This window comes from Porites lutea, chromosome 9 (assembly GCF_958299795.1).
Source record: "Porites lutea chromosome 9, jaPorLute2.1, whole genome shotgun sequence".
Classification (NCBI taxonomy): Eukaryota; Metazoa; Cnidaria; class Anthozoa; order Scleractinia; family Poritidae; genus Porites; species Porites lutea.
In genome coordinates this window covers 9,928,792-9,944,334 of record NC_133209.1, presented here as the reverse complement: position 1 = coordinate 9,944,334, position 15,543 = coordinate 9,928,792, and the positions used below count along the sequence as shown (strand labels likewise).

At 39.4% G+C, this 15,543-nt stretch overlaps 1 protein-coding gene across 3 annotated transcripts in view; it reads left to right on the top strand.

Annotated features, from left to right (window-relative positions):
• Window positions 1-15,543, top strand: part of LOC140947893 (EGF domain-specific O-linked N-acetylglucosamine transferase-like) — a 34,513-nt gene that overhangs the window by 5,042 nt on the left and 13,928 nt on the right. For 2 of the 3 annotated variants that reach the window (XM_073397107.1, XM_073397106.1), the window contains exons 4-6: window positions 11,792-11,900; window positions 12,212-12,312; window positions 12,753-12,857. In XM_073397107.1, coding sequence (XP_073253208.1) covers window positions 11,792-11,900; window positions 12,212-12,312; window positions 12,753-12,857 — 315 coding nt within the window. The remainder of the gene's footprint in view (window positions 1-11,791; window positions 11,901-12,211; window positions 12,313-12,752; window positions 12,858-15,543) is intronic. The other variant, XM_073397108.1, reaches the window with a different exon arrangement.

The window sequence follows — 15,543 nt, the reverse complement described above, 5'->3', positions numbered from 1 at the left end:
GAATCAAACGTCAATCAAATGTTCAAATCATTTCTTTTTCCCACTCTGCAATGTCCTTAATGTTCTTTACTGCTGTAATAGTAGCTGTCCTGGGAGTAGTCACTCTGGCATGTGGGTTAGGTAGTGGAACTTAGATGGTTCCTTGAAGCGATCACATGATAGCTCCATAGGACACAATTGTTGAATAGCTCATCCCGGGAAGGATTTCCTTGCCCTCAATCTTGCTCATCAGACGTTCCCGTCTCTTTCTTTGATCAGCTTTACCACAATGCCAATATTCCACTTGCCCTTGTTACGCTCATCACTCTGTATTATTAGAACAATGTCTCCTTGCTCAATGGGTGGTCCACCTTTGTTATGGTTGAGGTTATGCCTTTCTCTCAAGGTCTTGATCTACTCCCCTGTCCATCGGAACCATAACACATCTTTGCAATGCCCGAGATATCTTGAACGTTTCCTGAGATCCTTGTCTTTAACTGAATCAACATCTTCCTTGGATAACAGGTTGGGCTGACCAAACTTCATGCTCTGAGGTGTCAGTACACGCAGTTGTACATCTTCTTCAACGTAAGATAAGGAATGGTTATTGAGAGCAATTCCGGCATCTAGAATAACTACTTTGAGTTCTAATCAAGTAAGATTAGCTCCTCTAATTGACTTGTATAAGGCCTGTTTTACCAGCCCCACTAGCCTCTGAAACTGACCACCCCACCAAGGGGCTCGGCTGAGGTTTAACTGCCAGTTGATATTTAAATTAAATTAAATTTATTTTATTTAAGCTCGATAGCGTGAGGAGTGGTTGCCCAATCTCCCAAGCCCAGGACTCCTGTATTAAACGCTCGAGCATTCCGGATCAAATTGGGATTTACAAATGTTGGTTTTTGCGGAGAGGGGAAAACCAGAGTACCCGGAGAAAAACCTCTCGGAGCAGAGAAGAGAACCAACAACAAACTCAACCCACATATGACGTCGAGTCCGGGAATCGAACCCGGGCCACATTGGTGGAAGGCGAGTGCTCTCACCACTGCGCCATCCCTGCTCCCCACCTCGTAACCATCTCGCAGCGGTCATGAAACTTCTACCATCACCAAAGTACACCTTTTGGGGCCTCCCCCTTCTTGCTATGACCTGCTTGAAACTCTTGATAAACACCTCTGCAAACAGCAGGATATACCGGTAGGCTTTTCTGGTTTCTCTCTTGGAACTGGCCTTGTTTGAAATTGGACTGGCATAGTCCACACCCACGACTTGGAAAGGAACTGAACCAGTGGTGCATTCAACTGGCAGATTTCCTGGTGGTGGGTTTTGAAAGGCTGCAGCCTGAAACCTTTTACATCCAAAAACACTATGATTAACCTTCTTTGTTAAAGGTCTCAGGCGAGGCATCCAGTAATCGCATCTGATGTAGGTCATGGTAAGGCCCACTACCCCGTGTAATGTGAATGCATGGGCATCTTGTATTAACTTCTCTGATAGCAATACATTTGGTGCCAGGTAAACTGAATAGCTTCCTAATGAATTGTATTCTTCCACAACATTCATTCATCCCTTTGCTGTTCTCCATGTTGCTTTCTTGTGCTCTTTTTACCCACCAATGGACTGCCTTGTCTGTCTCAGGTGTGGTCAAAGGGCCAGCAAGCCCCTCTGACTTGTTCTCCTTACAGTTTCATACAAAGCGCATAATCCATGCCGTCACTCGCATTGTCTTCCAGAAGCTGTGTTTATTCAAGGTCTCATATACTGGGAAGGTCACTGCCATCATGTCCTTGAGTTTGTCCCAAGGTAGCCCAAGCATCTTGGTCTCACCGGGTTTAATGCCAAATTGTTCCTTTGCATAACTTCGCTTTTCATCTTCTTGCAGACTGCTAGCTTCGGATTCTAAAGTTTGTTCGTTGGAGTACCACTTGTGGAGCTCAAAACCTGCTTCACCAAAATAATATTGCAACAGCCATGTTCTTCAGAATGGCACATATCATTTGTTGTTTCTCCACCAGTTATCAAATTGTCAACGAGTTAAAGATGTGTTAAAACAGCAAAATGACATGTTAAAACACCGTTTAAATGCGTTAGAAGTATAAATGTGTTTAAAATGCCTTTCACCTTAATATCCCTTTTCCTAAATTAAAATGAGGTCACATATAGGCCCTTCAGGATTTCGTCCACTTTTTTGGGTACATGTATCTTACATTCAGACTTTGTGGATGATATTGCATCGTCCCACCCAGCCAGAATGGTGATTGCACAAGGCCAAACAAAGCATGGGTGAACCTTAAAACTTCAACTTCAAACGTTGTTGTGTCCTTGAACCAGTGGAACCACAAGATGTCTCTATCTCCTGCTCTAATGCGCACTTGGAGGAATGCTTGTTTGAGGTCACCAGCTAATGTTATTGGTTTCAGGCGTTTGTGAACTAGCACATCCCAGTGGAGGTTCTGAAGAGATGGTCCTTTTTCCAAGAAATTGTTCAGTGAGGGACTCTTCTTGTTAGCCTTGGCTCTTCAAGCGTCATACACAATTCTAAGCTTAGTGGATTCTGCTGATTCTCTGATGACGGGCTTAGGGAACGCGTCCAAATATCGGCAGGGAACCCGATCATGGGAAACGGACCCCATTAATTTACCGATTGATCGGAATCGGTACCGATCTATAGGCACCAGTTGCCGTTTCCGATTACGATAAAAACTTTGCCGATTCAATCGGAGCCGGTTGACATTCCGATGTTCATATGTGTCATCGTCATATTATTTTATCTGATATGTAAAATGAAGCGTGTCACGAACCAAATAATGAAAGAGTCGTTTCACTCCAAAATAATTTCAATCGACTGTACCTTTTTCCTACTCCATAACAAATAGCAATATTGTATGTTCCTGCATGTTGTGTTTCGAGTTTGTTGATTTGATGCTTGCCTATATATACACGTGATTTTCGGCGTTTTGCAGACGTATTTCCTTCAGTCGATCGCAAACACCACGCTGCTCCATTTAACATTTATTCTATGAAAATTAAAAGGAGTTAAATATTACGAAGCAAAACACCACTGTTCTTCGTTGATATATAGCAAACAAAACACCTTACTGAGTAGTGTGTTCTTTACTCGATACTTTCTAACAATGCAATCCAAAAACACAACCGGAACTCACATTTCAGAAACGCAACTGGATTCATAGACTTGTTACAAGTCAACGGGTTTCCTAGCGAGCGGAGCGAGAGCAAAACCAAGGATAATATAAAACCACGGGATAAACTTTTACGAAAATTTGCGTCTTTCATTCAACGATCCTAAACGCAAGGTGTAATGCGATCTGAGGCAAAAAATACTGACCAATTAGATTGCGGCCTTAGATTGTCTCCAGTGAATTAGCAACAAGAACTGAAAGATTCCCACACTCGCGAGTCACGGAACGAAGTGTCATACAGGAGCTACCAAAGAGAGAATGGCTTAGCGACTTTGCTGTATGTTCTGTGAGCTTGAGCATGGTGCCACGTGAAATTGCTTTCCACTCTCAGCACTTAGAAAAATTTGCACTTGACTCTAGGTGGCTGACTTTTTGACAAAAATCAGAACCTTTTTTTTCCGGAGTGTTCAACTAAAGCAAACTGTGCATACATCCGGTAAGTTCGACTCAATTTAATAGCGGAAAGAGAATCGAGAAAGAGAAAACCAGTTGAACGCCTCCATCAGTCACTTTTTTGAGTTCATATGCAACCAATAAACAAGTTGCAGCCTGATTCTCAGACGATGTCCTCTTCTCTCCCGTGGCAATTTAGCAGTTAAAGTACACAACATCAGGGTCGTAACATGGTATATGGGCTCAGGGCTCAAAGCCTAAAATACGAGTGGGATCAGGGCTCAGAGGAAAGGGCTCAGGGCTCAGAAGAATGGGATCAGGGATCACAAGGCTTTTGAGCCCGAATCAGGGATCAGATTTATTACACGGTATAAAAATCTCTTATCACAATATTTTCCGCTTAATAAGGTTTGTGTCCACAGTATTTCCTGGCCGAGGTTCATTACCTATTCTTGCTTCCGGCTGGCGGCAGTTCCTGTCATATGAAGTCCTGGTTGTTTGACGAAAACATGGTATCATATTCTTAATTTATTAATTGTTGAGAGCACCGTAATATGAATCTCAAGTCACTTTTCTCGCTTTGTAACGCAACTCCTCAACGCGCTGTCAACGCCAGAAGGCAGAGAAAGCGATTTATACATACCTTTTTCTGCGAGAAATGGGGAAGAAGCAAAGGACAAAAAGAAATCCTGTGACAGAGAAAGGTATGTAAGTACTTCCTTGACTGATTTACTCCTGGCAAGGGTCCAAGCATAGAGTTTTTCGGCCGATCAAACATAACAATACCTCCAGGACAATAGACAAACCGATTCATTGAAAGTGGAATTTACTGTATAGGTCCCGATTGCCTCATCGCTGCAAGCAAGTCACAAGGCGACTATAAATCAAGATTCGTATTTTTTGACCAGTACCTTAACTCTTAAAAGTACTTAATTAGAATGGACGTCAAAAGTAGAATACAAAAGTAAAATGAGTTTGCGCGCTTTGTTGCAAAATAAATGCTTTCTCGCAATTTAATAAATCTGCTCTAACTGCATGGAGTTTTAGAGTCATCTCGAACTCTGATGAGAAACCGAGATCGGTTCACCTTCCAGTACTAGTATTGGGCCGGGAAAGTAAAGGACACATTCCATTACTGTGTAACTGATAAATGCTTGTATGATAAATAGTCTGAAATTACAGTGTAGAATTAGTGAAAATAAGTGGAACATCGAAGATTTACCTCGGTGAAATAAAAGTAACAAAACCTTAATAGTTTATTTTCTTTAGTTTTTTTTTTATAAAATAAACGGTTGAATTAGTGGAAGGAATGTTGCATACTAGGTACAAGTAGCAGAGTCTGCAGGTATTTAATATATTGTAGCACTCAGCATGAAGGGCCACCAGTAAGGGGCCCACTATTTGATTTTTGAGCCGGGGATGGGTTAGTTTTTTTCATGCAAGATTTTTTCAGACCTCATTCGTTCAGTGGCTATTTTGTTTTGCCCAAAATTTATAGACTTTAGTGACAATATTGATCTACAAGAATTTTTTCGGCCCTTTGGGCTATTCGGCCTCGGCTTATGTAATGGTTGGCCCCGAAAGGTATCACCACCTTAGATTTGAAGCCTGAATTTTTTAGTGGAGTGACAACACCAGCTCTGAACGAATACGCATTGCGGCGGCCCAGCTGCCTTTTAGAATCAATAGAGAGGCTCTACCAATCCTCATTTATCTTTTATACCGGTCCTCAAAGCCATTACACACAGAGAAAGCTGGGTCCAAAGGCACCGGAATGGCTTCGAAAGTCGCACGGCAAGAGTAAACCTTAAGGAGGATATGGACGAGGAAACAAGGGCGGAGGGAAAGGAGCGACAAAGAAAGGCATTGAAGAGCTTTGCGAAGGAATTCGGATGGGGTGTACGACAGCAACAAACAAGAGGGAAGACCAAAGAAAGTGCTGGTACACTTCTACTTGCTCTGAGTATGTTCAGAAGGAATGCGTCGGCATATAGAGAGGTCGATCTGCCGAAAGAGGTTCAAGGGAGTGAAGGACAAACTACAGTTCAAGGCGCCGCCAAAAAAAATATGAGATTATCTATTCAAAAGGCGACGTAGTTGCTCTCAAGCACAATTACAAGAGGTATATCATCCTTTCTTCCTTGCAGTTCTTTTAAAAGATCTCCACTATAATGGTGACGCATTACTGGAAGATCACATGGGTTTGAGATGGCTGGAACAGTCAGAAGAAGATCCCCTTGTATACCAGACTGGGCACCGTGACGATAGAAATTCACCTGAGTGTATATCATCGGGAAAGTTCAAATAATAAAAGATGGAAACAACTTCTGTTTGAGCTGCCTTGAAGAGCAACTCCTAGTTGCATTGCTCCAGGGGTCAATTGAATCAGATGATTCACCTGCGTCAAGTGGTGACGAAGAGGAAGGGGAGCAAGCTCGGGCGGACAACTTTGCAGAGCCAATTAGATTTGAAGCTGGAAGGAGTAGATCTGGAAGACCTACAACCAGATATGTCCTCTGACAATCTACACAATGGTTATTAAGCCAGGAAAAGCCGTTAATGGGCTTGACACAGAAAAGCTGTTAAACTGTAGAACCTGTGGCTTGCATCATTTATTTTTCTACTTCATGTAAAGCAGGTATTTTGTTACTGGTAATTGATCGTGATCCTCACTGTACCACAAACAGTGTGAGAGTGGAAATTCGCATAAGACTACAACATCAACAGGGATAGCAGAATAGAAAGCTCTGATAGAACCTACAACTTGCACTAAAAAATTAAAGCTAATGTTTTTCTCATCAACCTATTTGAGCATGTTCTATATTCTAAATTTGGAGATTAAAAAAGTTGCCTAAGTTAAAATTTTGTGTAAAAACATGGATGGGATCAATTCTTTTATCAGGGCTCAGGGATCAAAATTTGGGAGAAAATGGGGCTTAGGGATCAAAATGACGGCAAGAAAATAGGGATCAGCGGGCCCCGGATATACCATGTTACGACCCTGCAACATGGTAACAACATTTGCATTTTGGTCGTGGATGTTCTGACTTCTATTTTTTTCGTTTACAGTCCTAAACTGTTTATTCCTCCAAAGATTCCTATAATCATGCGTTTTGGGTTCCGGTTAGCACAGGCTCAAGCTATTTTAAAATTATCATTTTGAGATCGTACACTTGCAATGTACATTGCGCCGTCTTTCACTCAAAAGATGCTCTTCAGCGTTGTTGAATGACCTGCAGTTTCTTCTCGTGCCCATTTTGATACACAAATTTAATATTTTCTGGTGATACTCTGTCATAGGAAATACAAACAAATGTTCGAAACTGTGACGTTAAATTTCGGTTCAAACAAGACACATTTATAAGAAAGATAAGGTTATAAAAAACAACATTCATGCTTTTGCTTTTGCTTTTGTGACGGGTTATTTGAGCTGCCAGATATTTTTGATGACCTTTGTTAATTGGCCCGATAAAGACTTGAGACCCGTTGCCGATTCCGTTTCATTTGGTGCCGATAAAATTGGGTCCGACCTTCAACGGAATCGGAAAAAATCGGTGCCCAATTGATCGACATCGGTGTGACCCGATGCCGATATTTGGACGCGTTCCCTTATATGGTATATAAAACTCCCCTCCTACTGGTTCTGACGTCACTCTCTCTACAATCCCGGTCACCAGCTGATCTTGAATTACACTATCGTACCCTGCGAGGAGATTCAGCTCTCTTTGAAGTTTCTTGCCCAGGTTCTCAAGTCTTTTAAGACTTCCTTGCTTGTTGTTTGGTATGGGTTTGTGCTCATGTTTCCGCAGTGAAGCCTGTTTCATACCATGCAACCCTCCGCGTTCTGTCTTAGCTGTTCTTTCAACTCTTCTTGTACACACTGTTGATTCCTGTCTCCTCTATCTTCTAGGCTCAGCATGTCTAGACTACACAGCTGTTTGTAGTCTGCTAAGAAAGTTCTAGTCATAATGTAAGCACTTGTCAGCCCCACCCCCTTGATTCGTGCTGCTAAGGCATACACACTACCAGCGCCGGTGTCTAATAATGCTTGGCATGATTGTTATCGCATCCACATTGACTACCATCACTGGGTAGATAACTGCATCTTCATAAGTGGTTAGCAATAACTGTGGCTGTTCTTCATCACAGATTGACGTGTGATGTCTACCGTTACACTTCTGGCAACTTCTCTTGATACGACACTCTGCTGCTCAGTGTCTGGTACCAGACAAGTGCAATTAAAACATAACCTTTTTTCTTAAAGATGCTTCTTCCTCTCTGCCACACTTACTACCTTGTTACAGTCTACAGACTTGTGCTCAGCTGAACCGCAGTACACACAGTCTCTGTTTCCAGTCTTCTTGCCTTGAGTTAAAGAATCTGTCTCATAACTTAACAGGCTTGTCAGATGAGTGTAACGGATTCCAATCACACCACTTAGGAAGTGCCTCCAACATTTGAGGAAACGCCCACTCTTGCCAGTTGTCGTCCGAATGAACAAGGTCAGCCCTAGTGACGCGTAATTTGTCTAGGGCAACTTGGACGTAGCGGTTGATTTCCTTTAATTTCCCCATCGTGTCCAGTGCTTCAATATTTGTGGACAGCTTTTCATAAAACTCATGTATTCTTGCTGGTTGTGATCCCTGTATGGTAGGTAATTAAGGCGATTATACACTACATATGTGCGTTGCCAACTTTACTCACCCTTCTGTACTTGGCTTACAATATGGCTTTGGCACGTCTGTAACAGAAAAAATCTTTGGAATATTAAGTAGCTCTTTCAGATAAGAAAACTTTGCCACTGGGTGATTCCAGCCTTATCAATTTTGGTTTCAAGCTGGTTCCAGAACCGTAGCCAATCCAAATGGGTACCTTGAAACCTTGATGGTTAATTTAGGTAATTTCACACTGCTTCTATCCTCCTCAAGTTTCTTCTCAAATTCTCTCTTAATCTCCATCCTTGCTTCTTCTAAGTTAAGCTCTTCTTCCAATCACCATGTGCGTTTCTCCTCTTCGCCTTTTTGTTCTTCCAATTTTGCTTCTAGTAAGGCCTCTTCACACAGGCTCTTTACCATTCTTCTCACATCATCTGTGATTTGTTTGTATTCGGGGACTTGCTTTTCTATCTCCAGACTCCATTTGTGCACATCGTCAAGTTGATCTCCTTTTTCTACTTTCAGTGCTTGAATTTCTGTCATCTGTTCGAGAATGTTATCGATCTGTTGCCCCATGGCTTTTTGTATTGCTCTGCAGCCTTCAACTTGTTCTTTTCTTGGATTCTGGCTGTAGACATCATCTCTCATAAATTTCAACAGCAATTAAGAGTTGATCTTTTTCAAAGTTTGTTCAAGCTCCGTCATGTTGTTTACAAACGTGGTCTGTTCTCTGTGTTGTATTCTTCACGTGAAACTGAACACCAGGTTATGATTTTCTCAAGAATCGGTCCTGGAAGGGTCGCCACCTTTTGTTGCGAATCGGTAACACGGACAAAAGAACTCACAATTGGTTGAATTGAAACAGTTTTAATCTCGCTCGCTCACTTACAACCTGATCTTGGTTCCCTTATGATTACAAAACAATTCATTCCTTTTTAAACTATATCAAATGTCTGATTGTTCAAAGTTCAAAAACTAATCCTGTATATTAATCTGTCAACACGGAAAGGTAAGTCACAACATGTAACGCAAGTCACAGCACTAACAAAATAACATGGAGCAAATTAAGTTTGAAACCCTTCAACTTCATGTTTGTTTTTCTTTATACATTCTATACATTTCTAGTGGCTTAAATCCTTAAAATAATTATGTGACCTTACACTTCATGTTTGTTTTTCTTGCATTCTATACATTCTACTGGCTTAAATCCTTCAAATAATTATTTATTTGGTCAAAAAAGAACAAGTTGAGTGCATAGATTTCAATTTCTAATAAAAAGAAAAGTACTGCGAAAACGTCTTGCAGTTATCTCACTGTAACACAAAGTATCGATTCGCTTATGTTATATTACCTTTGTATTGTGGAAACAATGCTCTTACACTTTACTCCAAGAGTCAAAGGATACGGCATGTATCGGCATCATATCCTTCGTGAGCAAGCAAACACATGGTAGTCATAGGACCCGTGATTTAAATTTATGGCTGACTCATTTCAATAGGCACAGTTTTCCGTAATGATAATGTTTCCAGCAACCGAGATCTTATACAAACACAAGAACAATATTATTAAATTTAAAGAAAATAAGGCATGAACCAAAAGCGCAGTCCGGTAAAGTGGGCCAGCTCAGCAAATCATGCTAGAGTTCTTCCCGTATAAAAAGGCCCTTAACAGTGTTAATTACTTATTAATAAATATTTCCATCAAATTACAGAATAATGTTTATTTATTTATAAAGAGACTGTTAGGGCACAAATATAGAAGGGTTATATGTAATAAGCAAACAAATGCTCAGTACATGTACAGGTATGCTTTTCTGAATATTACATTGTTTTATTTAGTGCATTTCCATGCTGTTTGTTTTGAAACAATGTAAAATGCACATACCAGTTAAAGGTTTTCTGAGTGAAATCTGTGGGGTGCACCTGTATACCTGCCTACGTATTCTGAGTCAAATGCATGAGATTTTTTATTTAAATTTATGGCTGACTTGTTTCAATAGGCACAGTTTTCCATAATGATAATGTTTCCAGCAACCGAGATCTTATACAAACACAAGAACATTATATTATTATTAAATTTTAAGAAAACAAGGTATGAACCAAAAGCGCAGTCCAGTAAAGTGGACCAGCTCGGCAAATCATGCTTGAGTTCTCCCCATATAAAAAGGCCCTTAACAGTGTTAATTACTTATTAATTTCTATCAAATTACAGAATAATGTTTATTTATTTATAAAGAGACTGTTAGGGCACAAATATAGAAGGGTTATATGTAATAAGCAAACAAATGCTCAGTACATGTACAGGTATGCTTTTTTGAATATTACATTGTTTTATTTAGTGCATTTCCATGCTGTTTGTTTTGAAACAATGTAAAATACACAGACCAGTTACTGGTTTTCTAAGAGAAATTTGTGGGGTGCACCTGTATACTTGCCGACTTTTTCTGAGTCAAATGAGTGAGATTTTTGTCTTGTCATGACCAGGATTTCCCAAAATAGCCAAGCAACTTCCGACGATTTTCTGAAGACTTCTGAACATTGCCAAAAATGCCGGACGATGTCCCAACAATCTTTGAGCACTTCTGAAGCTACTTAAAAGATGACAATTTTAGCGTGTTTTGGTTTCATTTAAGTAAGGGCACAATCACTCAGCACCTTTTTGGAATATTTTTGTGGAAATGAAATTGAATTTACATTATTAATCACGTGCAAAGAAACAATTCGTCTGGATTTGTGACTCGGGTGTAAGAAATTGTCGTTGATGCATGACATCAATGTTTTTAGTCCACAGGTGTGAGACTCACGCATAATGCATGAGAGTTGGCAGGTATACACATGTATTTTGGGATTACTTAATGTCTGTAAGATAAAACCACTTCCAGTGGGTCTATACATGTAAGGCAAACTGCCGAAAAAAGAAGAAAATTAAAATTTTTATAATGGTTATAATAATGAAATGAAAATAAATAAATAAATAAACATTTTTAATAGCAATAATTTAAAAGAGAAAAAAAAAGGAAAAAGAAAAACAATAACAATAATACCAAGAAAGTATTACCGGTATTCATTTGGCGTTTTCTCTTTTGTATTTGCCACTGACTTAGTTTATGCGATAACTTCTTATTGTCTGACACAGACCAGCTGTCAGAAGTTCCAAACATTGTCATCAAATTAATTCGCCTGTAAAGTGAACTCGTTCATTTAATACTGGACCGTACTTTTAGCTCTAGCAGAACCTGAAGGCCGCTGGCAACTTACATGTACTTTTGTCTCTTTGCTTCTAGAGGCAAAAATCAGTGATAGTTTTTGCACAAAACCCAAGTTCTGAGGACCCTGAATTTCCCAGATTCTGAGCAAGGCTTGTACAATGATAATTTTTGATATAATTTTTGATATTTTTGTTATGAGAGCATGCAGAGCTTTGCTTTGTGACCTTAATAGATACATGCACGTACACCACAGAAATAGCTGCAGCATTATTATTAAAAAATCATTAATATTGTTGTTAGGTAGTAACAGTCAATAAAATTAATGAGAAAATTTTGGTGATCATTGAACTATACAGGGCTAAGACCTTAAAGGACCAGGTCAGATTATTTTGGGAACAGGGAGATTTTGGTTATGTCAAGAAGATGAAGGGACAAGTACTGGATTTATGCCTGCCCAATGAACCGGTAATGATGTAGATAGGTACATGTACTTGTAATAAATATGATAATTTATATGCAGTCTGTCACTTAAGAAGAAGAAACTTTATTTAACAAGCATCCAAGCATACACTTTAGGTGAAGAATACACATTCATGTGAATAAGTGAACTGCAGACTGACTTGCAGACAATAAAAATAATATCAATGAATCATGTATATAGATGTGCACATGACTGACTTTACTATAAATACTTTCTCTCCTTTTTGAGCACTTACATGTATTGATTTTCGTTAAACTTAATTGAATCCAACACTCTTACTTTGCTTTTTTTAAAGGAAGATTCTTCATTGATATGCACCACAAATCTTTGGTATTGTCATGCCAAAAACATTTACTTTGATTTCAAAAATTTCAACCCAGATTCTTCAACAGACAGGTAAGATGCTGCAGATAGATGCTGACTAGGTTACACCCTCTCGATCATAGGAACATACAGTAGCCACCCCCCATTGCTTCCCCAGGTAGCAAAGAGATGACTGATATTCTAGAGAGAGACAACTGTTACAGGACTTAAAAAAAATATTGAATTCCAGCTTGCCATTTGGGCTGCCCATCACTACCATATACATGTAGTAACTCTTTCTAACATGGTCACTATGGGAATTGCCTGCCTGTTGTCTATTTGACCTTTGAGAGCTGAGGTGCTTGTTGTTTCATTTTGTAAGAATACATGTACCGGTATGTGATATACATTTAGGTATCAATCAACCCAATGTGTCCAATTTTAGGAAGGTGTACATCTTATTTACAGTGTAAAAACATTTAGAGGACCCTGGCAGACCGTAAATATTTCACTCATGACAAAATTAATCATAGGTTTCGAGAAGATGTTTTCAAAGAAGGTGAGGTGGGTGGTCATTGCTCTTTCAAGAAAGATTTGCACAAGAGTCAAGGGAAAAACAAAAGTCCCCTTCAGTCCTGGTGAGTTGATCGATCCACTGTACACATGATCCTTGCCCCATTTTACTACGAGATTCAAGCCTGGTTTTCACTAGCAATGGAATCGGAGTCGGAGTCGTTAAATCAGAAGCGTAGAACTTTACAATCTAGTGAAAACAGTGTTCTGTCATTCTGCTTACAACTTCTATGTTTGCGATCAAGTGAAAACTTAAGGCTGTCAGAGTTGCAAGCCAAGAAGCAGAACTAAACCAGTCACAAAGTGTGGGAACATGTATGCATTGTGATTGGTTTATCTTTCTGCTTCTGCTTCTGACTCCGACAATGTGGTTTTTACTATATTGTAAGCGACAGAGTCATAATAAGCGGAGTCAGAAGAAAATGGAACCTTTCTCAATTCTTGCGACTCCAATTCTATTATGCTTATGACTGACTGCTTAAGACTCTAATTTTTTATTTTCACTGAGTCACTAGCGCTTTTACGACTCCACTTATGACTGCGACTCTGTTGCTAGTGCAGACCAGCCTTAAGTATCATTAACATATTAAATATGTAGGTCCAGATAAAAATTATGTACATGTACAAATGGGTTTGTGAGATATGGCTTTCTGTTGCTAGTATCACCTACATTTATAGTCAGTGTTGAAGGGAGGGAGAGGTAGTTGTGGGTGGTTTATGCACTATGTTATGCTTTTGCAGTTCCTAAAAAATTAATATGGAGTCCACTAGTTAACTGATCCATTCTGCATGTATGCACTGTAACTATGTTTAATTTTAATACTTCCACTAGCCAAATTGATTGGCTGATATGGTGAAAGTGAAAAGTTTATACAACATGTACTGTGTACCATGGAGAAGGCAAACGTGGGTGTTAAAAACTATGTAACCTGTGCCAGGCTCTCAGATAGTATAGTGCAGACGTATTAAAACAAGCAAAGCGAAAATAAGACGCGTGCGACTTGGGAAAGGGAACGGTGGCGCCCCGCGCGTTTTTCACATTTCTTTTCACTGAACGACTTTTCACCACTATCTCAGAGCCTGGAACAGGCTAAAAACTATGTAAATTATATGTATAACTTTCCAGGGCTTTTGCTAAAATATCGAGTTGCTGGGTATTAATGCAATTAGTAGGAGGGGAAAATGTACAGCTGGAAAGTTCTTTTGGCTCTACTATCCTTTTGTTTTTTGTGAAAGTAGCTGGGGGCTCACACTCATAGTAGCCACGGAAAATCCCCAACCCTCAACACTTAGGGAGAGCCTTGACTTAATGCTCAAGTTTGAGAGCATAATCTAGGCCTTATTTTTATGGGTTGTGACTAGAATGGATACCATAAAATCAGGTTGGACACCTTATGTAACCTATTACGCAACACTATACTCCTCTTAGAGAACCATCCCTTGCGAAATAACTTTTGGAATTCCTAGGAATTCCTAGGAAAAAAGTCCTAGGAATTCCTAAGAATTCCTAGGAATTCCTAGGAATCGTAGGTGTGAATTTTCACGGTAAATTCGGACTTGGAATTCCTAGGAATTCCTAGGAATTCCCAGTTTAAAAAGTTCTGGTTTTAAATTCCTAGAAATTCCCGGAAATTCCAAATGGAAATGAAACTAGACTTGGAATTCCTAGGAATTCCTAGGAATTCCAACCTACAAGATTTTAAAGCACAAAAAATTCATAGAAATTCCCAGAAATTCCTAGTAATTCCTAGGAATTCTTAGGAATTCCTAGGAATTCTAGGAGTTTACAGGTTTAACATCATGTCATCAATCAACATCCAATGCCAGGATAGTAAAGTATATGCAAATTTAATGATTAATTACCAACTGGAGAAAGCATGGAAATTGCATTTAAACAAGTTTATGATAATAATGTTCAAAATCACATCTTATGGTACATGTTTTGTTTTTTAAAAAATTGAATAAAACAATTAAAGTCCCGAGATATAAATTGTTCTTGAGTCATTATTGAAAAATTGTGGGACACATTTGTAACTGGAATAATACAGCAAAAGAGTCTTGATTGAATTAATTTTTACAGCGGGAACATATATGTAAAAAAAGAAAAAGTCAGGCCAACTTGCTTCCAGCAAGCTTATCTGCTAAGCCCTTATTAAGCCGCTCTTTTAATTCAGGTCTCAAACTGAGAACAAAACAATGAACTGGAAACTAAAATACTTGTAGTACATGGCGTTTAAACATACTCGTTCATGACTACAGTAGAACCCCGGCGGTGACTCGAACTCTAAAGGGAAACGAAAAATAGTTCGATTTTAAGTGGGGAATTCGAGTTATCGGGGTAAATTTCAGTTAAATCTTGATGAAGAGAAAGCAAATTTAGTTCGACTTAGCGGGGAATTCGAGTTATCGGAGTTCGAGTTATCGAGGTTCTACTGTATTAAATCCGCCAGAATCTGATCGAGTATTAGCTAATTCACGTAGAATTCCATCAACCATTTGCAACAACGACTACAGTTATGTCTCCAGTAAACAAAAAGGAACCAATAAATGGTTTTCCATGCCATCTTGAAGTTTTGTGTTCGTATATCGGAACGATCTATAATTTCACTTTGATCTCCAGCTTCATTATTTGAGTACGTGGTTACCATCAGAAGACACATTACGAAGCAGGAACGTACCTTTACCTTTCACAATCCAGCTGACTTATCGTTCTGGGACATGACTGGAAGCACGTTTCATGTGTCAACAACA